The sequence below is a fragment of the Muscardinus avellanarius genome (genome assembly GCF_963383645.1).
Source record: "Muscardinus avellanarius genome assembly, chromosome: 1".
In the NCBI taxonomy this organism is placed as follows: Eukaryota; Metazoa; Chordata; class Mammalia; order Rodentia; family Gliridae; genus Muscardinus; species Muscardinus avellanarius.
In genome coordinates this window covers 135,181,765-135,207,088 of record NC_137786.1, presented here as the reverse complement: position 1 = coordinate 135,207,088, position 25,324 = coordinate 135,181,765, and the positions used below count along the sequence as shown (strand labels likewise).

The following is a 25,324-nucleotide window of genomic DNA, read 5'->3' as shown; positions in this document are numbered from 1 at the left end:
TAACAACATCTACGAGTTTTCCTATTTGTGTTTTAAACAAAATATACCAATGGTCTTAAAAGATGAAGACATAATTTGGCAAGCAGAATTATTCTGAAGTTGTAGCAGAGTCCTCTGCTGGGGCTCTCATTTCCTTTAACTTGTAGGTAGAAGGGTGAAGAATCTTGGGGTGAAAGTAAAAACAAAATTTCAAGGTGTTTGAAACCAAGCCCTAATTCCCAGAAGTTAAATGTAGGGTAAGGAGTGATAAGGATTCACTCTTAGGAGGAGGCAAAGGGACGTTAGCCCCTTCCCAGAATATTGTCTTAAAGGAAAAAGACCCTTTTGCTTAGGGCTTGTTAGGGTACATAGAGTAGTACCCTAGAACAACCCAAACCTCAGGGTTGCCAAGTGGAATCACATGCTGAAGGCAGACAGTCGCCATGCCTTGATCCTCTGTCCTCAATGGGCCTGGCTCAGCCTCTTGGCCATCCGCGTGTGACACTGACCTCAGGGCTTCTTTGTACCCAGGTATTTCTCACGGGTGCAGGCACAGTCAGTCCCAGGCCTTTACATAGGCTTCTGTCCCAGGATGTTCCTGACGAGCCAGAGAAGATGCAGAAGGAATGCACCTGGGTCCTAGCGGTGAGGGGCCAGAGAGGTGGCTTGTGGAAACATCAAAGCACCACCTCAGACTCCCAGAGAGGTAGCTTCCTGATCTTGTCTTCCCCCCACATTTAGGATGGGGCAGGTCCAATTTCTCCTGCCACTACCTCAGGGACAGCTGAGGGAAATAAGACATGACTACCTAGGGTCCTGCTGGCATGTTCAGATTCTATATCAGGAAGCCCAGAGAGCCAGAAGCTACAGAGTTAAGCTCTTGGCTCTCAGCAGGAGCAGCCCACGAGGAAGGCCTCAATAGACTTATCCCCCAGGGAGAGACTATCTTCACTAGTTTCGAAGATGCTGTCTCCCTATCCCACATCAGCTGCAGAATCCCAAGGAGACTGCTTCCCAACCCAAGCCCCTTATGTTCTTCAGAGAAAAGAATTTAAGTCAAAAACATGATTTGTTTTCAGGTTGCAAGTAACGGTCGGCTGAGCTTCCCCCATCCTCCCCCTCCCCCAGCCGCTGGTGTTTGGTAGACGGGAGTGCTGGGGTGGAAGCCCAGCAGCTTCTTGGCCCGGGGGCCTACTGCCTGCTGTTGTTGTCCGACAGCTGGTTGGGGGTCCGCACTTCACCCAGGGAGGTTGTGCCCTCGAAGCGCTGTGAGGCGATGGCTGCCTGGTGGGACATGCTCTTCCGCACAATGTCACCCTTCCGCCACAACACCACTTCCTGCAGAATTGGGAGAGAGAGCAACTTTGCACCAGAGAGGCAAGCTCAGAGGCAGGATTCTCAGAGGTTCTCACCTTTGTGCTTTGGAATCCTTGGTAAGAACCTCTGCTGCTAATGTCTCATCAAAGGAGCAGCTGTGAGTACCTCCCATCCCAGGTATAGGCCAGAAGGGCAGGGCAGCTGTAGGAGTTAGGCTCAAGAAAACCAATTCTAGGAATCAAGTGGAATTCTCTTTCCTGCTATGGGATTCTGAGTAATCTGTGTTTCTACCTCTTAGAAAAATAACAAGTGGCATAGAGACTAGCAGCTCTCTTCTATCATTCCGCTTAATTGAAAAATCAGTTCCTCCATGGGAATGATGGCCTTTCTGTTCTGTTCCCAGGGCATCCATGGGCTTGGAGGAGGTAGCTCACCTGCTGCTTGAAGTAGCGCCGCTCCTCCTCATCTATCAGCACCAGATTGAGGTAATAGCGCACAGAGAACTTCTTGTTTATGTCCCGCATGGTGGGCGTGAGCTCATACCCTGCCAGGAACAGCCTGATCGGGATGGACTCGCCTGTAAGGGGCAAAGTGAGAATGAGGGCACAGGACAAAGTGGATTGCTCTGTCTTATACCAAGTCCCTCTCTGACCACAGCAGTTAGGTGAGATGCCAGCAGAATGTGGCATGAAACACCAAGCCTTTAGGAGAGCTGCACACTCTGCTGGCCAAGGAGTTTGCTGAAGCAAAACTGTGACTCTCCAGTTTCAATCCAGTATTGCTGTGGCTTCTGAATGTCCTCTCACCATTGTGATGCAGAAAACAGTGAGGAGCAGCTGAGTGTGAACGGCACAGGGACGCTGTTGTTATGTGTATTTTGATTATATGGGATGTGCCTGGTTACTGGATTTTCAAGAGGCAGTTATCATACCCCAACTACTTAGCATGTCACTTAGGAACTGCAATGTCACCTCCCTGGGTCCTAGTTACTGTATGCCCTTAGATTACATCCCTCTCCTCCTATAATATGGATAGAGCATTGACCAGTTGTATGACTTCTGAGTAAATCTGTAGCTTTCTCTGGGCCTTAATTTTCTCATGTGGAAAATTAAGAGATTCTGACTGTGATGGTTTAGGTCCCTTCTACTTCTGACATTGTGCTTTTCCTAGTATAAGAGGAACAAAATTTCTGAACACAGTGACACACACCTGTAATCCCAGTACATAGCTAAGACAGGAGGACTGCAGGTTTAAGACCAGCTCTAACAAATCAGACCCTCAGCAATTTAGCAAGACCCTGTTTCAAAACAAAAAACAAAGGGCTGGGGGTGTAGCTCAGAGGTAGAATGCCCCTAGGTTCAATCCCCAGTACCATACACACAAATAAATAAATAAATAAATAAATAAGTAAGTAAATAAATATTGGGGCAGTATTCTACTGAAAACACCAAAACTATTAGCATAATCTAAAGTTAACTATAAATGATACTTTAATTATCTGCTGTTTTGTGTTGTTTCTTAATGCCCTATATCATTTGTCCAAGTAAAATGATAGTAAATCCACTTGCATACCTAGTTAAAAAAAAAATTGGGACATCAGATAAAGGAGAACTTGGTCCCAAACCCCCAAGGGCCTGGTACAGTGACACCCAAGAGTCTGCTGAGATTATTCCCAGTGTCGCAGGCTACTAAATCTGACACATTTCTTTCTACTCAGAACAGACTGGGAATACACTGGATAAAACTTTAGAAGCATCACACATGTCAAAATGAGAAGACACTTTTTTTGGTAATGGGATTGAACCCAGGGGCATTTTACCTTTGAACTACACCCCCATCCTTTTATTTATTTTGAAATAAGAATCTCACAAAATTGCAAATGTTTCACTAAATTGCTGAAGTTGGCCTTGAATCTGTGATCGTCCTGTCTTAGCCTCCCAAGTATTGGGATTCAGGCGTGCGCTACCAGTATTAATGAGAAGAGACATTCTTTATCCTCAGTTGCTTCAGAGCCAATGAAAAACAATAGCTACTTGAAAATAATCACAGATATACCCCAAATAACAAAGAGCTTTTAATTCCAGTTATCCCATATATAATATTAGCTCCATGGGGTGGGGGAAGACCATTTCTACCCATTTCCCAGTGCTGTCCTCAGTACATGGCAGTGTGGACTAGCATATCTAATATCTCTTTCATATTTGGTAAATGAATTTAGAGAATAAATCATTTTATCAAAGCTAGGGGCTGGTGATTCAGTGGTATGGCAGAACAATTTCTAGCGCATGAGACCCTAGATTTGATCCCAACACTAAAATAAATAAATAAATAATAAGTAAATAAATAATATTTTACCAAAGCTAGAACTAAGTAATGAATACTGACCGCTATGCACGAATCTCTTGGTGTGAGCAGCAAAGAATGTCAATGTCAATGGGAAAGAGTTTTAACTATCTTAAATGTTCAAACTATCTTAAAGGAGTACCTTTCAAACATTTTCCCCAACAGCCCTAATGTGTGATTAAATCTTAAGTACAAGCCAAATATATAAATGAGGTCAATGTGGAGCTTTTCTGAGCAAAGTTGGGGTAGGAGCCAGAAGTTACACAGGCTTAGCCTCTCCTGGCCATTAAGAATAATGGCACTGACTGTGCACAATTTGAGATTAAGAAACCACAAATTAATAGTACATCTTAGGTGGATAGTTTAGCCCCTCAAGCCCTTCCAAAATTCTGTAATGGGGCCTGGGAGAAAGGGTACAGGAGTGGAGACCCTGGGGTGGGGCTCACCTCGCACCGGCGCCCCATCCATGATCTCATACTTTGCTATCGTGTCGTTTTCATGGTACACGTTGGGGCCTGTGCCTGTTGTTTCCCTCTTGATGATGTCTATCTCCATGTGCTTGATCTTGATTCTCACCAGCAGGAAGTATATCTTCCCTACAATAACATCTTTCAGGTGGTATCTGAGGAAGAAAAAGCAGAGGAAATAATAAAACGATAATGTTTTTACACTGGCTGGTCCCTTTTTATTTCAGGACGGTGTACACTGTCATGGCCATGTATACTGGTTGAAGGTACAGTTGCGATGTATATACACACCCATCTTTCTGCCCTCATTGCTGTGGCAGCATGATTTCCTAATATGTCCTCTTCTGAATCTAAGTGATGTTTGCTCTTCCACAGTCAACTCAAGGGATATCTATCCTGTATGATACTTCTTCACCTGTTTGCATTTATTCATCTGCGCTGTCTCCCCAGATGTGTGTTTTTCTAATATGTTAGAGGCCAGTCCTAAAAATGAAGGAACCAGCCTCTCCTTTCTCTCTGATGTCCACGTAATATCTTCTGGGAGCTGAGCCTCCATGGCTCACAGCAAACAAATCTGTTTGCTTGGCCTGGAAATGCCAGACAGGAACAGTAAAGCAAGATCAAGGTCTCCTTCTACATCCGTACTTGCTCTAAAGGCTCTGCTTGCGTGGCTTGTGTTCCATGAGCCTGAAAGGAATTTAGCCATGCTGCATAACACTCCATCCTCCAAGCTTTCCTCGATAGTCTGTGGTATGTTCCTGTATCAGGCATGGCAGAAAGACAGAAAACTCTTCAAACCTGAAGCTCAGTCTTATGGGACATGAATGTTCACAGGTGCTTCAGAAGTTAGCCTTCTGACAGTATAGGTGAAAAAATAAAGTGGAAGAGAATAGATTATTTGACTGGAATGTGAGCAGGGGGTGAAGTTCTTTGTTCCTAGGCCCCCAAGTGCTCCCTGTTGCTTCACAGGACACTGAGTAGAGAAGTTCAGAGAATGTGCAAAAGCAGCAGGATGAGGCCACCAGCAACATTTCACAGGGATGCTTAGAGACCATGGATGCTATTGTTTTCTAAACTTGTAAATTAAATATTCCTTTATTTTTTAATGAAATCTCACACAGAAGCATATGTATGGCACGGGGCATGCCAGCCGGGGCCCGGGTCTCAGGACTCTGGGCCCCAGGCCAGACCGCGCGTAGCATGCCAGAACCCTGGAAAAACCGGGCCCGTCCCGGGTGGGGGTCACGCGGGGCGCAACAACCGGGGCCCGGGGCGGGACTCTGGACCTTGGACTGGACCGCGTGTAGCATGCCAGACCCCTGGAGAAACCGGGCCCAGTACCTTGGGTCCCGGGCGGAGGTCGCGCGGGGCACGCCAGCCGGGGCCCAGGTCGCGGGATTCTGGGTCCCAGGCACAGTAGTGCAGAGCACACTGGACCCATAGGGAAACCGACCAGGTCACAGTGCTACTGAATGCCTGATCCCACTACCTCCTCAAAACATATATACTGTCTTCTCTTTATTCAAAAAAAAAGGAAAAAAAATATCAGAGAGGAGAAAGCCATGGCAGATGCCAGGACACTGGAGATGCAGACAAAACTTATCCAAATGCACTGGAACTTATGGAAAAATTCCCTGTGAAGGAGGACTGCTGTTTCTCTATATTGTTAAGAATCTTGGACATCACCTGTAAGGAGAGAGTTTAGCGGAGACCAAGGAGAAAGGCGGTGTTGAAAGTGGTCTCCGCGATGGCAGTGGAGACTTGTATTCAGGAGAAGCAGAAATCAGATCCTACCAACCTTATTTTTTTGGAGAAATTACACCAAATGTCAAATGCTATCGTCACGCATGCTTAGGAACACTGGACAACATTCAGAGTGGAAAAAGAGTCTGGGAAGGATTTGAAATGGTGGAGGCAGTGGCAATGGCAGTGGCCAGTACTCATGGGAGGCAGAGATCTGATGCATTACACCTGGAACCTTTGAAATAATAACCCCAGAAATAATAACCCCAGAGACAGAATGTTACCACCACGCATCCTCGAGAACATGGGACAATTGGTTAGGCGAAGAGGGTGCTCGGATTGGAGGGGTGAGGCTGGCGACGGACAGAGCAAAGCTGGGATTGGAGCCTGCCATGAGGCAAGGCTGGTGTTGGAGCCTCTGAGGCCAGGATCGGAGCCTGCCGAGGGGTTAGGCCAGTGCTGGGGCCAGTGAGGCCAGGATCGGAGCCTGCCGTGAGGCAAAACCGGTGCTGGGGCCTTCGAGGCTAGGATCGGAGCCTGCAGAGGGGTTAGGCCAGTGCCGGGGCCAGTAAGGCCGGGATTGGAGCCTGCCGTGAGGCAAGGCCGGTGCTGGAGCTTCGAGACAGTAATCGGAGCCTGCTGAGGGGTTAGGCCGGTGCCGGGGCCAGTGAGGCCGGGATCAGAGCCTGTCGTGAGGCAAGGCCACTACTGAGGCCCTCTGAGGCCGAGATCGGAGCCTGCCGAGGGGTTAGGCCGATGCTGGGGCCAGTGAGGCCAGGATTGGAGCCTGCCGTGAGGCAAGGCCGGTGCTGGGGCCTTCAAGGCCAGGATTGGAGCCTGCCGAGGGGTTAGGCCAGTGCCAGGGCCAGCAAGGCCAGGATCGGAGCTCACGGTGAGGAAAGGCCAGTGCTGGGGCCTCCAAGGCCTGGATTGGAGCCTGCCAAGGGGTTAGGCCAGTACCGGGGCCAGGGGCCGGCAACAGAGCCTTCCGTGAGGCAAGGCCGCTACTGAATCCTCCGAGGCCAGGATTGGAGCCTGCCGAGGGGTTAGGCCGGTGCTGGGGCCAGCAAGGCCGGCATCAGAGTTTGCCATGAGGCAAGGCCAGTGCTGGGGCCTCCGAGGCTAGGATAAGAGCCTGCCGAGGGGTTAGGCCGATGCTGGGGCTAGTGAGGCCGGGATCGGAGCCTGCTGTGAGGCAAGGCCGGTGCTGGGGCCTTCAAGGCCGGAATCAGAGCCTGCCAAGGGGTTAGGCCGGTGCCAGGGCCAGCAAGGCCAGGATCGGAGCTCACCGTGAGGAAAGGCTGGTGCTGGGGCCTCTGAGGCCTGGATTGGAGCCTGCCGAGGGGTTAGGCCAGTACTAGGGCCAGCGGCCGGCAACGGAGCCTTCCATGAGGCAAGGCCGCTACTGAAGCCTCCGAGGCCAGGATCGGAGTTTGCCGAGGGGCTTAGGCTGGTGCTGGCATCGGAGTTTGCCATGAGGCAAGGCTGGTGCTGGGGCCTCCGTGGCCAGGATAGGAGCCTGCCGAGGGGTTAGGCTGGTGCTGGGGCCAGCGAGGCCGGGATGGAGCCTGCCGTGAGGATAGGCCAGTGCTGGGACCTCTGAGCCCGGGATCGGAGCCTGCCGAGGGGTTAGGCTGGTGCCGGGACCAGCAGCCAGCATCGGAGCCTTCCGTGAGGCAAGGCCGCTACTGAGGCCTCCGAGGCCAGATTGGAGCCCTGCCGAGGGGTTAGACCGGGGCTGGGGCCAGCGAGGCCATCATCGGAGCCTGCCATGAGGCAAGGCCACTATTGGGGCCTCTGAGGCCGGGATCGGAGCCAGCTGAGGGCTTAGGCTAGTGTCGGGGCCAGCGAGACCAGAATCAGGGCCTCTCATGAAGCAAGGCTGCTGCTTGAGGCAGCGAGGTCTGGATCAGTCCACCAGGTAGCCAGGCCACTACTGGGGCCGTCAAGAGTGGGATTGGTACTTGCAACGTGGCATGCACAGAGAAATATCACAGAAAATATAAATCCGATGCTTCCCCTAATCAGCAATAACTAGGAGGAAAGGGGCAACAGGAAGAGGTTGAGCTATAGAAAGGGCCCTATAGTGAAGCAACTAAGGTAACCAATCAAAGGGTATGGAATAGGGGAGGATGGAGCCTCTTTAAAACCAGGAGGTACATAAACAAATGTATCAAAGTTAATCACCAAACAAGCATGGGATGGAGGGAGGGGGAGGGAATGGGATGGGGGCTGGATGAGGGCTAATTGGATGATGTGTGCTTGTATATCCTCTCAAGTCTTGTACTCCAGTGTGATTGATATATGACTACAATGCACCTATTAAAAAATAAATATAAATATAAATAAAAATAAATAAATAAATAAATAAATAAATAAAAGAAGCATACCTATGTGAGAGACATAAAAAAGCTGTTGGACTGAAGGAAGAATGCCTAGCCCTCACCCCACCCCAGCTCTTTCTTCGCTTCATACTTTCTCTGGATATTTTGAAATCTACTGACCTAGTCTGAATTCCTCATTTTTCAGATGAGAAGCCAAGGCAAAAAATTATTAGTACCTACTAACCTTAACCTTTCCTATTTTTTTCTTCTTTCTTTGGTACTGGGGATTGAACTCAGGGGCATTCTACCTCCAAGTCGTACTCTCGGTCCTTTTTTATTTTATAACAAGGTCTTGCTAAGTTGCTGAGGTTAGACTCAAACTTGTGATCTTCCTGTCTCTGCCTGCCAAGTACTGAGATTGTAAGTGTGCACCACTATGCCAGGGACTGAACCTAGGGCCTCATGCATGTTAGGCAAGCACTTACCATTAAGCTACATCCTCATCCTTTATTTTATTTTAAGAAAGGGTCTCACTAAGTTGCTCAGGCTGTCCTTGATTCTGCAATCCTGCCTCAGGTGGGATAATAAGTGCAAACCACTATGCCTGGCTTAGCTAAACTTTTTAATGGCAGAGTAGGACCTAATTCAAGTCATGGGTTCTTTCTATTACCTATAAGCTGTGTACTCTCATACAGTGCTGCCTGTTGAGAGAAGAAGAGCAGTCTGCAAGTATGTATTCCATGACTGTACGTAACTGACTCTAAAGCACCCCATCCCAATTTTATTTTGAAACAGGTTTTACTAAGTTGCTGAGGTTGTCTTTGAACCTGTGATTCTCCTGTCTCTGCCTTCCAAGTACTGGGATTACAAGCATGCACTGCCATGCCTGGCTTCTAAAGCAAATTTATACACTAAATTCAGTCTTGTATGCATTGCTAATTGAGGCTATTTTGACCTCTTACCAGCAGTGCTACTGCCAGCCACTACCTTAACCAGGTGGCTGAGGCATAGTGCAGGACCACTCAGAGCCCAGAGACTGTGAGGAGAAAGGGGAAGAAGCCCGTTCCTATACCTGGCCCAGATCAGCCTTCCTCCAAACACTCACCTCTATTCCACAGGTGGGACACACTGAGCAGGGCTGGTTCCAGGTCACTCTGATCATTTTATGGGGGCCCACTGGGCCCAGGCCAGGAAAAGGTAGGGGAAATTTTACTTTTCCTTCATTCCTTTTGCAGGAATCAAGCTCTGTTCCCAAGCTCTTCAAAGGCAAACCATCTGGCTTATGTCCCACTTCCCCCAGCCTCTGCTTGACAGTGGGCCTGGGGAGCGCCACAGTGAGAACTGTAATTACAGACTATGATTTTTTTTTAGCTCTCTGTGAATAGAATATCCTTTTTACTTTTGGATATTTGGTTTCCAAACATTTTCAGAAAATGTATTATTTCCAAAAGAAGATACTTTTGAACCTGTGACGTCCAGAAAGTTTTGTGGCTTTCAAGAAGTTAAATATTTTGATGTTCTAACAATACACTCAGTTTAAAACATACACAGCTTTACAACTTGTCAGTTAAAAATGAAGCTATTTTAAGACCTTTATAAAAACACATCAGGTATTCTTTGCCACGATTCATTTTAGTTCAGGGAGGAAGCAGCAAACCATTGCCAGCATTTAGTTTCCTCGCTTTGATTTTTAAAGACGTAGAGGAAACAAATGATGATGGAATTGTGTTCTGTGATTATTTTTTCATTCACAGACGGAAATAGCTGTACCCAGAATCTGAGACAAATAACCTAAGTTAGTTTACCTTAACTGTGAAAGGCATCTTACAATGTTTAAATATGCCACCTTAATATGGTTTAAGTAAAATGAAGTTTTCCTGGTTCTGCTTCCTATAACCAACCTTACACACACTCACTGTACTTTTCTGTGGTCTTCCCACAACAGCATGTCGCCATGAAGCAGCGGAGTCAAAGGGCTCTGTCAATCTGCATTGAGATCATGTTATATCTCACACTCCCTCAATCATGACTACTGAGCCTTGGGGACCAGGACACTTACTTGGATTTATTGTACTCAAACTCAATGTGCAGGCAGTCCTCAATCCCAACTTCCATCTTGATGGAAGAGTTCAGCTCTGGGTAGGTGCTGAGTGTGTGAACTACAATGTCCATCTCTTTGACGACATCATTGAGGCGGCGACTGATGGTGGCTCGAAGGAAATAGCTATAGGAGAAGAGCTGTCATGAACATTCCCAGTCTCCAGATGCTACCTAGACAGAGGCACCAAACTCTCCCACTTGAGAGAACCCCTCACCATGGCTGGGGCTTTTTATCCCTTTGGGAATTTACAGACCCTCCTCCCAGGAAAATATGCACATATGTACCTATCTACCAAATTTGCAACCATAATTTTGAGATATCAAACACCCTTCTCCCAAGTCTTCTTTTGGGGCCTGTGTCTCTGGGTTAAGAACCCTGCCCTAAGTAAAAGTGATCTCTCTCCTCTGAACTCTAACTGCATGTTATTCTTAGGCCTGTTGTGGCCTTTACTACTATCTACCATGTATATGTGTGCAGGCTTTATTTCTCCAACTACCTCCTGGCTTCCTGAGCACAGGGATCTGTCCCATACTCATATTTACATGCCTGCTCACTTAATTTTTGATCAATAAACATTTTTTAAGTCCCTTATGGTTGAAAGAGGGGAATAGGAAATGGAAAATTAAGCCAGCTATTTATTCAGCAAACTTTTATTGAACTAAGTACTGCGCTAGGCATAGGATGAATAAGATATGGTCTCATGGGAAGATCATTTCCACTGAGGGAGATGGGCAAGTAAACAGAAAAATCAGAACTCAGGAAAAGTGCTAATTCAGATACCTCAACCCACTCCTGAGGAGAGAGAGAAAAATGGCATTCCAAGACCTTCCTGAAACCTTACAGTAAACCTTCATGAATTCCTTATGTTGTAAAGCAACAGAGGCTGAGTTTGAATAGCAAAGGGTTCTTGGGTCAGCTTTGGGAAGAAGGCTGCTATACTAGGTGGCGGGTTAGAAAGAAGACAAAGATAAGGCCCTTTAGGATTTAACAAGTCCAAGCTCTATAGCAAGCACATTAGCACTGCCTTTCTCGGATATCCCTGTCTCCTCAGATATTCACGCTATGCTGAGGCTGGCTTTGAACCTGCAATCTTCCCGTCTCAGCCTCCCAAGAACTGGGATTACAGGTGAATACTGTGTTAATATCCAATGAGGGAGAAAACAGCCTTTAATTGTATTTTCTTCTGAATAATACTTAAATAATCCCCAGTGCCTGTTAGGCAGTACTGGTAAAAGTTTTAATGATATGTTAACCAACTCAACTATACATTTAGGCTATTGTCCTCTGTTTGGTGCTGTTTCTTGGCAATCCTTTGGTCATCTTAATAATTTCTGTTACACTGCCCAAGACACATGTTCCTCGCCCTTTTCTAATGGCTCAGGGAAAGATTGCATTTTACTCTACTAAAAAGACGAAGGCCCTCCAAGTCAAGACTTGTAATTCTCTCTCATGTCTACTCTCTGTTCTTTCTTAGCCAGGGCCTAAATGTGTCTCTATCCCTTCATCCATCCACCCCCTCCAGCATCCCTCTCAAGTACCTTTTCTCTTCCATCTGGCATAGCCACTCTCAACTAGGATGCACATTTGAATCACCTGGGGTGGGGTGCTGAAAAATCCTGGTGCCCAGGCACATCTGACAGGAAATTGCTCTGCTGAGGGACAAAGCTTCCCAAGTGACTCAAATATGATGCTTTTCCAATTTTACCAAAATAGTCGCTTTCTAGCTACAGGTGTCATCCTTTTAGTTTATAAAAAGTCCCAAACCAACTAATCTCCAAAACCTGCTCCAGGTCTTACACTCTGGACCTACCACAGATTCCCTTTCATCACAGATGTTACACGAGAGGTTCTGTACTGACCTGCACTTTTGCCAGCTGCTACTTCTAACCACTATCCACCCAACACGAACTGCTCCTCTGAAGGAAATGCATGGCTCCCAAGAGCTGACCCAGTGGCTTTATCTGGGTTGGGTAAAACACTTTCCTCTCCTTAAAATGTACTTTCCTTGTCTCTACTGGGATAGTACTACCCCAACTGTCCTCCTACTGTCCCCATTAGGTCTCAGTTCTTCTTTCCTTGCATTGCTCCACATTCCTTAAAAGATGAATCAGGCCGGGCGTGGTGGCGCACGCTTGTAATCCCCGCGCTTGGGAGGCAGAGACAGGAGGATCGCGCAGGTTTGAAGCCAGTCGCGCGGGCTGGCTTAGGAGACCCTGTTTCCAAATAAAAATGTAAAAATAGGTCTGGGAGTGTAGCCCGGAGGTAGAAGGGCTTCCAGGAACCCCAGTACCACCAAAAAAAAAAAAAAAAAGAATCAGTTATTACTTCTGAGCAGACAACTCCCAATTATGCATTTCTAAGTTTCCTTTCTGTCCTCAGCATCAGGTCTGTGTTTCCAACTGTCTGGTGAACTTTTACATGCCTACATATTGTCAGAACTTCAAACTTCTCTCTAGAATTGGATGAATCATCTTATTCCTCAATTACACAACATAAAATTTACCAATTTCACTTTTCTTCTCTCCCTCTCTTCCTCTCTCCCCTAACCCCTCTCCAGTGCTGGGATTATAGGCATGTGCCACCATGCGTGGCCAATTTTAACCATTTTTAAATGGTTTAATATCAATTTAATGTCACTAAACTGTACATTATCCAGCACATTCACATTGTTGTGCAACTATTATCAAATTTTCTATCACCCCAAATAAAAGTCTGTCTCCATTAGAAGTAATTTCCCATGCTTCCCAACCTCTAGGGACCACCATTCTACTTCCTGTCTCTGAATTTGACTATCCCTAGGTACTTTGTATTAAGTGGAATCATACAAGAGTTGTCTTTCTGTGACTAATTTATTCCACTTGGCATAATATCCTTAAGATTCATCCTGAAGGTTTTAACAAATGACAGAATTCCCTTCCTTTTTAAGGCTGTATAATAATCAACTATATGTTGATTGTTACACATTTTGATATTAACATTTTGTCTGTCTATTCACTGATGGACACTTAGGTTTCCTTCCTAATTGCTTTTAGTCATTGTGAATAATGCTGTTATGATGATGGGCATGTAAATATCTATTCCAGACCCTCTTTTCAGTTCTTTTGATTATATAACCATAATCATATGGATGATATGATAATTCTATATTTATTTATTTATTTATTTATTTATTTATTTATTTATTTATTTATTTATTTATTTATTTTTGGTGGTATTGGGGTTCCTGGAAGCCCTTCAACCTCTGGGCTACACTCCCAGACCTATTTTATATTTTTATTTGGAAACAGGGTCTCTTAAGCCAGCGCGCACGGCTGCCTTTGAACCTGCGCGATCCTCCTGTCTCTGCCTCCCAAGCGCGGGGATTACAAGCGTGCGCCACCACGCCTGGCGATAATTCTATATTTAATTTTTTTGTGTGGTGTGGTGCTGGTAATTGAACCCACATCCTTACACATTCTAAGTGCGTGCTCTACCAGAGTTATACCCTCAGCCTATATTTAATTTTTTGAGAAACTACCATACTGTGCCCACCTTTCTTTTTGTCACAAAAATACTGAAGACAAATCCATCGCAAAAAGAAATTTAAAAATCTTCTCTAGTACTGTCCTCTCTGAGTGATAGGAGAAGACACTGTCTTTAGTGGGGGTAATGTCAGTGCTTAGACTTTTCTGGGAAGATTTATAAAGAAGAATCTATGCTTTTCTGCTGGGGTAGGGGAGGTAAAGGTCTTGCTATAGTCTATACTATCCTAGCCCGTGCCTTCAGGTGATGAAAACAAGCCAGTCTTCTGAGATAGCATCAACACCTGGGATCAGTTGTTTGGGCCTATAGTCCGCTTTAATCTAATGATATCACATAATCTTAGGGTTACATCTAAGAGTCTTAGCTATTGTGAAATTTGTTCATTCTAGAGGTCCTGATCTTCAGTTTCCAAAACTAGAACAATTAAAACAATACCCTATCCTTATACTATGTTCATTATTATTATTATTGTCATCATCATTATTTTGTGGTGCTGGGGACTAAACCCAGGCCCTCACACATGCTAGTAGCCCAGAGCTCTATTAACCCCATGCTCATTAATTTTTAAAGACCATATTATACTGTGTTACAGTTTATTTTCTTATCACTCCCCAAAGATGGAGAGGACTGATCTAGAATTAGAATCCAAATCTATTACCCATTTTTTAAGTGAGAAAGATGAGGTACAGGGCTCGAGACCACGTTACTGTTGTATGGCAGAGCTAGATGTAGTCAATACCTCCTGATACCCAGCTGGGCTGTGCTGTTGCTGGCTCAGATTTGGATTTTCGGGAATTTTATGAACTGGTTGTTAAATATAGCTAAACTATATAAACTTACAATAAAATGAATTATATTAAAAACAAGATAATACATACCCCCAAACTCATTGTTTCCTAGTTGTTTTCTTACCGTCTATGATATACTTTGCTCTTGAGGGAATATATACCCAGGGACTCAGTGCAATTGTGACACATGTGAATGTGGCCACTAGACCTCTCTTCCCAACTCCCCAATCAAGGACACCAGGTCAGTGGCTAGAAACTGGCCCTTGTGGGAATACCAAGATGAAAGAAGATGACAAACGCTGCAAACCAGGTGGTCTTTCCCCCCAGAGAGAGCTCACTGTTAAACTAACCCATCTGCTAGTGGTTACCAGAACACTGTAGCTCAAAACACTCTTTTGTCTCAATAGCCATATAAAAATCCTCAGGAGCAGCAACAGCTTGAGGTCCTTGCCCACATGGGGCAGATTCTGGGGAAGAGTAGTGGCAACTCACCGTAGCTTCACATTCTGCCCTGTGTAGGATTCATAGGGCTTCTCCACATGGGTAAATTCAAAGTCGAAGGCCTGTGACTGTGTGATCTCTCCAGGTCGAGCCAAGTCTTTCACCAGGGACACAAATTCATGGTGGTTTCCACGGTCATAGTAGAGTTCTGGGGAGAGAGCAACAGCTCCTGTATCAGATGCAAGGTACACATACCCTAGCAAGGGCACTCCAGGCTCAGCACCACTGTTCTTAAGGACCTCTCTCCCAAGAGAAACCCTTTCTAGCCTTGTTTTTGGACTTCTTTCCCTGACCACTGCCCTTCCATTGCAAATAACCATTGTAAAATTTCTAACTTTTTAGAGGATACACATAATTTAGTTGTGTCATCCTTATAATAATCTTTAAGGTGACCACATCAGGCTTTATCACCCATTTAACAGAGAAGAAAACTGAGGCACAATGTATGGCTGGCTTAGAGCTAGAGTTGGCCATAAGGCTGAGATTCGAGCAATCCTCCTGAACTGCAGCTATAATCTATGACTGGCTGTAACAGGGGTAATAATACAGCCTACTTCATAAGGATTTGTGAGAGGAAGTAATATATAGGCAAAGGATTTAGAACAGTATCTAGTCAGTGGCAAATTCTCAATTCCTTGCTGGCTGCTGCTGCCACTCAGAAAGGCAAGCATATGGCTCATCTAATATGGAAGTTTTTTTTTTGTTGTTGTTGTTTTTGGTGGTACTGGGGGTGGAACCCAGAGGCTTTCTACCTCCGGGCTATACTCCCAGACCATTTTTTATATTTTATTTGGAAACAGGGTCTCACTAGGTTGCTGAGAGCCTCACTAAGTAGCTGAGGCTGGCTTCGAACCCGTGCGATCCTCCTGTCTCAGCTTCCTAAGCGCAGGGATTACAAGCGTGCGCTACCATGCCCGGCTAATATGGAAGTTTTAAGGTTATTTCTTCCAACTAAATCTATGGTTCTCACACTTGGCATGCATCAAAATCCCCCGGGGGGCTAATTAAAACATAGGTCACTGTACCTTAGGCTTAGTGTTTTTGATTCAGGGGTTTGGGGTAGAGCCTGAAAATATGTCTTTTTAACAAGCTCCAAAGGAGTGCTGGCATCACAGTTTGATAAGCATCCCTCTAAATTCATCCTTCTCAAGAAACATTTCTGGCATTTCTTCTTGATAAACTCATGTTACCATTTGTCCCGTATTATTTTGTGTCTGTCTTTATTCTGCTATTTAAGTATTACATTTTGATGCATACTGTCTTTCTCAATTTAAACTGAAGGTCCTTTAAAAATGGGTTCTCTAGCCTCTGCTTCTTGGCATCCCCCCCCCTCCAGTAACTGGCTCTACAATAATAAACACTTAATTCTGACTATAATGATACATGGTCACCTGACACTTTCAGCTACCACATCTCAGGTACTTTTGGGTTCAAGTGCTGTGCTCCATCCCCCAAAAGGACAGATGAACTGGACAAATGGAGCAGGGAGAGTATACTTGTTGCTTCTGCAGTTCACTGCTTTGGGATGTGTGTGTGTAAGGGATGGGTCCACAGAGAACAGTGCCTGGGGCAACCACACACAAGGCCTGGGCCTAGCATTTCTGAGGCACAGGAGGCCCTTTTTTTCTCTCCAGGATGACCTGAGTATTAGGGGCAGGAGAAAGCTGTATTTACTCTGGGTCCACCCGAAACAGCACAAGATCTGAGCCTCTATTAAGATAAAGCCTTCTTGGCTCAAGAAGCCAGATTTCTTGCCTCCCCAGGGCCAACACAGAATTTGGAACTGTCCTAGGGGAAGAACTATCCCCAGAAAGAAAAAAAATGGTTTTAGTTATTGCTTTTTAGCCTGAGTGTGAAATATCCCTGATTGGTAGTCCAGGAGTTTCCCCTAACATATTTATTCTATACTGAGCCTTTTGCCTTAGATAGGGGGCATCTATGGTTGTAGCTCAGTTACAGAGAGTTCCTGGGTTGTATAACAACACTACAAAAGAAAAGTAAGGGGGAAAAAAAGGTCTATCCAGCCCCCAAAGGTGGCAGTAATGTGGATAATCCCACACTCGTAGTACCACCACGTCCATATAAATTTACAGTGTAGTCTGTGGTCACAGACTCTACCTGATTTCCTATGTAGTTACAATTTGATCATTTTATTTTATTACTAACAATCCACCTTCTCTTTCAAACACTAAATGGTTCCAGCAGCGGGCAGCATTCTAAGTAGTGAGTAATGTACAAATCGGCTAATAAGATGACAGTTTTAAACTATGTGGGGAAGAGTGAGCAGTCCAGTCACTGTGCCCCCTAATAAGGATAAGGAAGTCAGGGATGGGGTAGAAGCAAAGTCTTGGCCAGCCCCAGTGACAAGAGACTCCTCTACTCTTGCCACGAAAGCCCTGGTTGATGTGCTCGTTTTTATGTGAAAACCGAACCCTTCACTGGGAACCTGGGGCCTTGGATCCTGAGCACAGGATTCTGGCCTTAGTTCCAGGGGAAGGAAGTGGGCAGAGCAAGGGTCTAATATCCACAAGCTTCAAATGAGAAATACTAGAGTCAAGAGGAAAACGGGAAGAGAAAGGTGGAAAAATACATACACAGCCTGAAGGCAGCATGAGAAATAAACAGGAAAGAAAAGGTTCAGAGAGCATTCAGACTGCCAGCATTCAAAAATCCTAGCAACCACACAGAAGCACTCTGCCTGCCCCAGTGGGGGACTCAATCAGGAGAAGTCCTTTCTTGCATAGCATCACGTTCTCCCTAACACTTTTCCTCCTATAACATATTAATATAAGCACCTACACTGGATGGCATGAAAAGAGTGTCCAGTGCATGGTCTGAGTGGTACTGGACTGGCCTTTTAAATTTATAATTTATGAACCTTTTGCAAACATGATGGGCCAAGGAGGCAGAAAGAGTAGCCCTACTTTGCTGCTTGCCAGAATGATTGGTTTGATCTTGCATAACTTAAAACAGAAAATCCAAGAGTGTTCCAGCAAGAAGTTTGGGCCCGAAAGAGACTGTGATCTGCCTCTATTTCATCCTAATGAAGCAATCACAAGTCATCTCTAATTCTTACCAACCACTAAAGCCCTCGGAGACCACATATTTCAGGCTAAAATTAGAAACTGACTTTTTTTTTTAAATGTAAGGTAACTTCTCTGCCTGACCTGGTGGTGGACACCTGTTAATTCCAGTACTTGGAAGGTTGAGATAGGAGGGTTATAGATTAGATTTGAGGCTAGTGGGTGATAATTTAGGGAGACACTGTTTCAAAAAAAAAAAAATAAGGTTAGGGGTATAACTCAGAGGTAGAATGACCCCTAGGTTCAAACCCAGTAACAAGATACACACACACACACACACACACACACACACACACACACACACACACACACACAGGGTAACTTCTCTATCCTTAGTTTCCTTCTCAGTATAATAGGAAGAAATAACTTCTGCACTCGGTATTTTTTTTTTTTTCCAGTACTGGGGAAGGAACCCAGGGGCATTCTACCTCCAAGTGACACCCCAATCCTATTTTTTATTCTTTATTTTGAAACAGGGTCTCACTGAGTTGCAAAGGGCCTCACTAAGTAGTAGCTGAGGCTGTCCTCGAACCGTGATCCTCCTGTCTTGGCCCCCCAAATGCTGGGATTACAAGCATGTGCCATCACATCCAGCTACTCAGGATGTTTTCATGGTAAAATTTGCCACCAACCGCCAAGAAGTGAAGTTGCTACTTTTAAAGGAAATTGAGCCAGCTTTGCATCACAGACTGATCCTGTGACATACACTCCGGGGCTTGCTGCTGGGCTAGGACCACATATAATCCAGGCTTCATCTTGGTCTTGGAAGAAAAATGAATCAGCAAACCTCTTCATCTTATATTCTGGCTGGCAACCTGATTAAGATTTGCACTTGCCACAGCCCACACTTATCTCCTGGCTCCTGGTAAGCCTGCTAGAGCAATCACGTCTTTGGGCTGTCCATACCCAGCTCTGTTCTGTGCAGCTCCACTCCAAGCCAGGCTGGCAACTTACTAAGTAGGCCAGACCAATCCATTTAATCTCAACCTGCCTTCTATTTAGTATTTCAAGGGCTACTCAATTAAAATAGGAAGGCTCTGGAGATTTTATAAGTACAGACTTGATTGATATTTCTGGGTTCATTAAAAAACTTTAGAAAAATCTAGATATACCTGTTTAACTTTGCAATACAAGGATGTTCACATCTGCCCTTCTCTTCAAGTTTGACTTTCTAATTATGTTTGGTTTATTTAACCTCATTAGTCTCCAAGGTGGCCTACGTCTGTCTTACAGTGTTCCCCAGAGTCCAGCTGAGAAATGGTTTATTCTGCTTCTGAGGGAACATAAGAAATTTAGTTCCTCCCTCAGTGATCCTCATTACATCTTTCTAAAAATGTGGGCCATTAGTTGGTAAAATATGACTTTTTTCCCCAAGATGACTGGATCCAGGGGCATTCTATCTCTGAGCTACACTTCCAGCCCTTTCTATTTTGAAACAGGGCCTCAGTAAGTTGTCAAGGATTTTGCTAAATTGCTGAGGCTGGTCTTGAACCTTCAATCCTCCTGTCTCAGACTCTCAAGTATTGGGATTACAGGCATGAACCACCATACCAAGGCATGGAGTGACTTTTCTACAGGCTTGACCAGAAAAATACCCTCACCACACATTTGGTGGCATTGTTAAAATAGAGACCAAACTATTGAAAAAGCATGTTAGGTATAGGAAGGATACCAAGATGACAAAAACATATGCAACATAAATGAATAAGTACAATCTTATTATTCATAATAAGGGCAATAGCAAACTGTAACATCTGAGTACTCAGTTGGTACAGGACCAAATAAACCATAGGTCTTATAATTTCTATTTTCTGAAGGTGTGTGATGAAGATGTAAAAGCAGGTGAACTAGCTGGGCATGGTGGCACACACCTGTAATATTAGCACTTAAGAGGCTAAAACAGGCAGATTTCAGTTTTGCAGCTAGCCTCAGCAACACAGGGAGGCTTTCAGCAATTTACTGAGATCCTGTTTCAAAATTTAAAATAAAATAGGGTAGGGCTGTAGGTTAGAGGTAGAATGCCCCTGGGTTCAATCCCCAGCATGCATGTGCACATGTGCATGTGCACACACACGCGCACACGCAAGCAAGCAGGTGAACTGACGTTAGCTTTAGTGCTTCCTTATCCCTGTTCCCTAGCAAGGATGCTGTTTTCTGGCTGGGTCACACTGGTCCTGACTCATCTGAGTTCTCCGTGGCCTTGATTAAGAGCTGCACCTAGCTCATCAATGCCTCCTCCTCATGCATGCACAAATGCCCAGCAGGTTAATAGCAACCAGCAAAGCAAACCTGCATGCTCCCTCTCTTTCACTACAATAACTGATTTCTTCTCTAGGTAGAGATCAGAGGAGAAAAAAGGGAGAATTTCTGTAAATTCTTAGATTTGACCAATGTATTCAGTTAGCAAATATATTTATTAAGCACGTTCTATGTGCTAGCTGCTGAGACTATAGGCTAGCCACTAGATTAATGATGACTGAAGGCAGTCTATAGCTCTCAGGGGAGGAAGATGGACAACTTAAGTCATATCCTGCTTGCAAAGAGGTGTCAATGAGGCCCTTGGAAGAACAGTGGAGGAAGTGCTTAAGTCAGTATGGGGACGTCAAGGAAGGCTTCCTAATGGATGTTACATTGGTTGGGCTTTGAAGAATGAGAAAGCCCACAAAGTCGTAGTTTGCAGAAAGATGTTAATATACAAAGGGAAAATACCAAGTTTCTAGAAGAAACAGGATATGTTGAGGAAGCTACATGTGGCAAAGGTAAGGCTTCTAAAGAGATGAATCTGGAAAGAGGCAGGTGACATCACAGGAAAAATTTAGATGTAGTTCTGCCCTTGAACCAATGGGAAGTCAATAAGAAGAACTTTAAGGAGGAGACTCACAATGTTAGAACTGACTTTTACAGTTCATCCTTTCAGAAGATGACCCAAAAGAGCAGAAAACATAGGCAGGAAGACCAGATGGGAGGTTCCATAACAAATGAAGTAGCACAGAGAATAGAGAGGAAGCTCCGATTTAAGATATAATACAGTGATTGGAGAGAACCAAAATTTAAAAGCCAACTTATACCTGAGACCCTAAAATGACTCCTGAATTTCTGGGGCTGAAAGGACCAGGCAACACAGGCAAAGATGGAGAAAACAGGAGCTGCAGTGTGGTAGGGGAATGGGGGCGGTGGCTGGTGTTTGTTTGGATATATCTTTGAGGCACCTGGGGATATCCAGGTAAACATGTCCAGCAAGCAGCTAGAAAGACAGGTGTAGAACTGAAAAGAGAGTTCCAGTCAGGACAAAGAAAAGGTTTGGGAGTCATCAGAATATAAAATGGTACTTAAATCCCAGGTGCAGAGGAGATTACCAGAGAGTGAGAAGGGATAGCACAAAAGTTTCACTTCCTCTAAAATCACACTGAAGGAGGCCAGAGCTCAGTGATAGTAACTTTTTTGACTCTCTCTGCCACTCACACAAACCACGCCTCCACACCTGACTGAAGTTCCATCCACTTGATACACCGTCAAAGAGTGCAATGAAGGAGAAAACCACAGGACCACAACTTCAGCAAAGTTACCCACCAGCCTCGCTCTGGTGCCTTGAGGTCAGTTCATAATGACTGCCTTAGGTGTATGACACAGTACTTCATGCCCTGTTTCTTTGGAGAAACCAGGAGGATAAAAAGGAGACACAAGTCTAAGAAAAGTCACTTTGTCCAAACTGTTAGTACATCTTTACTATCAGTCATTTTTAGGCACACAAATTCTATTTACATCAAACATAATGAGAAAGACTTTTTAAATGCCTTGCTCTTTTTTTTTTTTTTGTGGGTCTGGGGATGGAACCCAGGGGCATTTGGCCTTCGAGGTATGCCCCCTGCCCTATTTTTATTCTTTATTTTGAAACAGGGTCTCACTAAGTTGCAGAGGGCTTCACTAAGTAGCTAAGACTGTCCAGAAACCGTGATCCTTCGGTCTCAGCCTCCCGAATGCTGAGATTACAAGTGTGTGCCACCACACCCAGGCTAATGCCTTGTTCTTGATCAAGAAATATATCCCAAAGCCAAAAAGAACAAACATTGTCCATCATTCCATATTATTGTTATTATTCTCTCATGTAATTGTGGATATCTGAGAGTGAGCTGCATATACTTTAAGCATACAGATGGGATTGGCTCTATATGCAATACCTGGTTTGACTGACCCATGTGGCAGAATTAAGAACTTTAAGGCAAAGGGTTGAACTTTGCACCACCTCTAAGTATACATGGTAATCTTACTGGGGGAGGGTATAAGAGTTGTATGCAGGAGGAAAGCATACATAAGTAACTCTAGTTAAATCTGTGAAATGGAGTATTGCTACATTGACTACTATCTTTTTTTTTTTTTTTTGGTGGTACTGGGATTCCTGGAAACCCTTCTACCCTTCTACCTCTGGGCTACACTCCCAGACATCTATTTTTTATATTTCTTTATTTGGAAACAGGGTCTCTTAAGCCAGCGAGGCTGGCTTCAAACCTGCACGATCCTCCTGTCTCCACCTCCCAAGCACAGGGATTACAAACTACAAGCCTGTGCCACCACGCCCGGCTGACTACTATCATTTTTACAAAGGTACCTACTCTACAGGGAATGAGGCATGATAACCCAGTATGCTCAACAAAATCACTGGGTGATTGCTTTACTGTTGCTTTACACCTGAGAAAGTTGAGGCCCAGTGAGAGGCTTAAAATGCCCAGTCTCATGGCCAACTTACCTCAGGGTTCCACAAAACCATTAAGAGTTACTAGTAGAAGCAAGAAAAAGTGTAGAGAAAACTCTGTAAAGATGATGTCATAGAATAATGAATTGGACAAGGGGCCAGGTGGGGTAGGTACAGCAAACAAACTCAACTACATTTCACTTAAATTAGACAGAGACTTGATACCATTCCTTCTGGAATCGCTCATTTCATATTATCTGGGGGTAAGGGACTTTCTGGGTTATTGTCCACATATTGGCAAGGTACCACTATCTGGGAATGATGGTGTAGACAAAGATTAAACATTCCAGTTTACACTGGTATTATGGAGCCAAACAACTGATGTAACAACTTTAAAACTCCTACTTAAAAGTACCTATTCTTAGTAGCCAAGGATTTCTTGACTATTTCATGTATTATGTTTAGCATAAAATGCTTTGGATTTATCTCATCTACACTGTGGTTCTTTACCTTTTGGAGGACATATGGCAGTATTTTAAAACATTTTTGTGGTCACAAGTTGGGGTGCCATTCATATCAGGTAGAGGCCAGAGATGCTGGTAAACATCTTATAACTATCAGGCCCCATATGTCAACAGGACTACTATATAGAAACCCTGCCATCTGACCAGCAGCAGAAAAGCAGGCAAGAAACCCAGCCTCCGGTCCCTTTTTTGGGGTACAGTAACAGACTTTCATATTCTGCCTTTAAAAATAACAAAAAGGCTCCTATGGGATTAGCCAATATTTAACCTGGTTTCTTTTTCTTAAATATCAGAGGCAAAATTCTGCAGCTGAACAGTGTACTGCAGGGCCAGGATGCCAAGACTCCTTTTCCGGAGGCTCCTCCTACCTGTGTCTCAGTGTTTCCTGCCTCTACAAAAGGGAGAGAACAAATGCTTTGCTGAACTCTGAGTATATGAGAGAGTTTAACAAGCTTTCTCAAGTCTCTAAACACAGTGTTGTATGTGCAGTGTGGAGTATAAGCTATGGATTCTCTGCCAGAGCGGTTTACAGCCCACAAAGACCTACCCTGGACCTCGTGACAAAAACCATTTAATTTAGAAGTACCTGGAGCATTCAATAAAATGGGGCTCTAAATAATCTTAGTATTAGAAACAACCCTATTTTGATGGACAAAGTGTGCTTACTGCCTCTTGCTGTCTAGTTCTACTGATTAATAGTTATGTTTAAAGACTGTTATAGAAGCACTGAGTTTTATCATTTAACTGTGGTTTTGAAATATCATTTATTTTTAAGGAAAAATTTAGATGAGGATCAGCATTCTAATAACAAAGTCTGAGAAATACAAGCTAGGTAGGCGGTCAGACTAAGGCAGATTATAGGCCTTCTTTTTCCAAACATGTACAGGATATGTAATTTAGAGCTGAGGTGAAAAGACCTCTCTCCCACATCACATCTAAAAAGAAAAATGAGGTGGGTGGGGGCGCAGTTAACTGGATTTGACAGCTGTGGATATCCAGGGAATTGGCAGGAAGAGCACCTCACTCTGAGAATCTGGGAGCAAGAAGCAATGCGGAGAGCATGGTGAAGAACAACGGGGATTCCCGGGGCCCAGGTGTCCATCCGACCCAACAGCAGGGCGCTCCTGGTAGCCCGCGGCTGTCCCCACCTCCCTGGCACTGCGCTGTCACTTTGGGCAGGGAAGATGGTAACGCAGAAGGAATCGCCAGGGCGGGACTTGTGGCTGAACCCCAGGCCTCAGACTGCAGTTGACAAGCGACTGTGACAGGCCTCGCCAGAGCTGGGCCCTGCAACACCCGGGTCTGCCCGCCCCCCACCCCCACCCCCCCGCTCGGCAGGGTCTCTAGCTGACCGCGCGGGGTGGGAGGGGAGTCCAGAGGGGTCGACTCACCGATCTGCCCGATGAACTCGATCTTGATGCCCTGGTGCTCCAGTCGCTTGTTGGGGTTCTTGAGCGCAAGGCTCACCTTCCCGGAGACTGTCTCCCCGTCGTAGAAGAGGAAATATTTCTCCTTCTTCCCGTCCTCCGTCTTGTGCTCGGCTCGCTTCCTACTCTCCGCATCATTCAGCAGGATTTCCACCTCCACGCTCTGCCCGAAGCCGAAGAAGCTCATCTCACCGCCGGGCCGGGCGGTCTGGGTAAGGACCGCTCCCTTCCTCGAGGGCGCGGGGTGCCCTACGGGACGGAGAGCCCGAGGGCCCGCTGCAGGAGCGCGCTCGGCGGCCGCACCGCAGGCTGCCCAGACACTGCGCTGGACAGTGGGCGACCACCTCCTGCTGCTTCACAGGGGAGGGGAGGGGAGGGCGGGGAGGCAGGAGGCTTCAGACTGCCGGGTCCGAAGCGGCAATGCACCGCACCTCGCTAGTCCAGACCGAGCAAGCCTGAGCAGCTGGCCGCCGGCAAGAGGGCGAGGGTCGGCTGCGCAGTGCTGGGGAAGGCAG

At 45.4% G+C, this 25,324-nt stretch overlaps 1 protein-coding gene across 1 annotated transcript; it reads right to left on the bottom strand.

The window, feature by feature from the left end:
- Positions 1-1,170: 1,170 nt before the first annotated feature.
- On the bottom strand, positions 1,171-24,996 carry VPS26B (VPS26 retromer complex component B; the record flags this gene model as incomplete). Its single annotated transcript, XM_080719666.1, has 6 exons — positions 1,171-1,317; positions 1,731-1,873; positions 4,086-4,261; positions 10,233-10,397; positions 15,077-15,233; positions 24,774-24,996. The coding sequence occupies 6 exons, from the start codon at positions 24,994-24,996 to the stop codon at positions 1,171-1,173; spliced, it is 1,011 nt and encodes a 336-aa protein (XP_080575792.1).
- Positions 24,997-25,324: the final 328 nt, after the last annotated feature.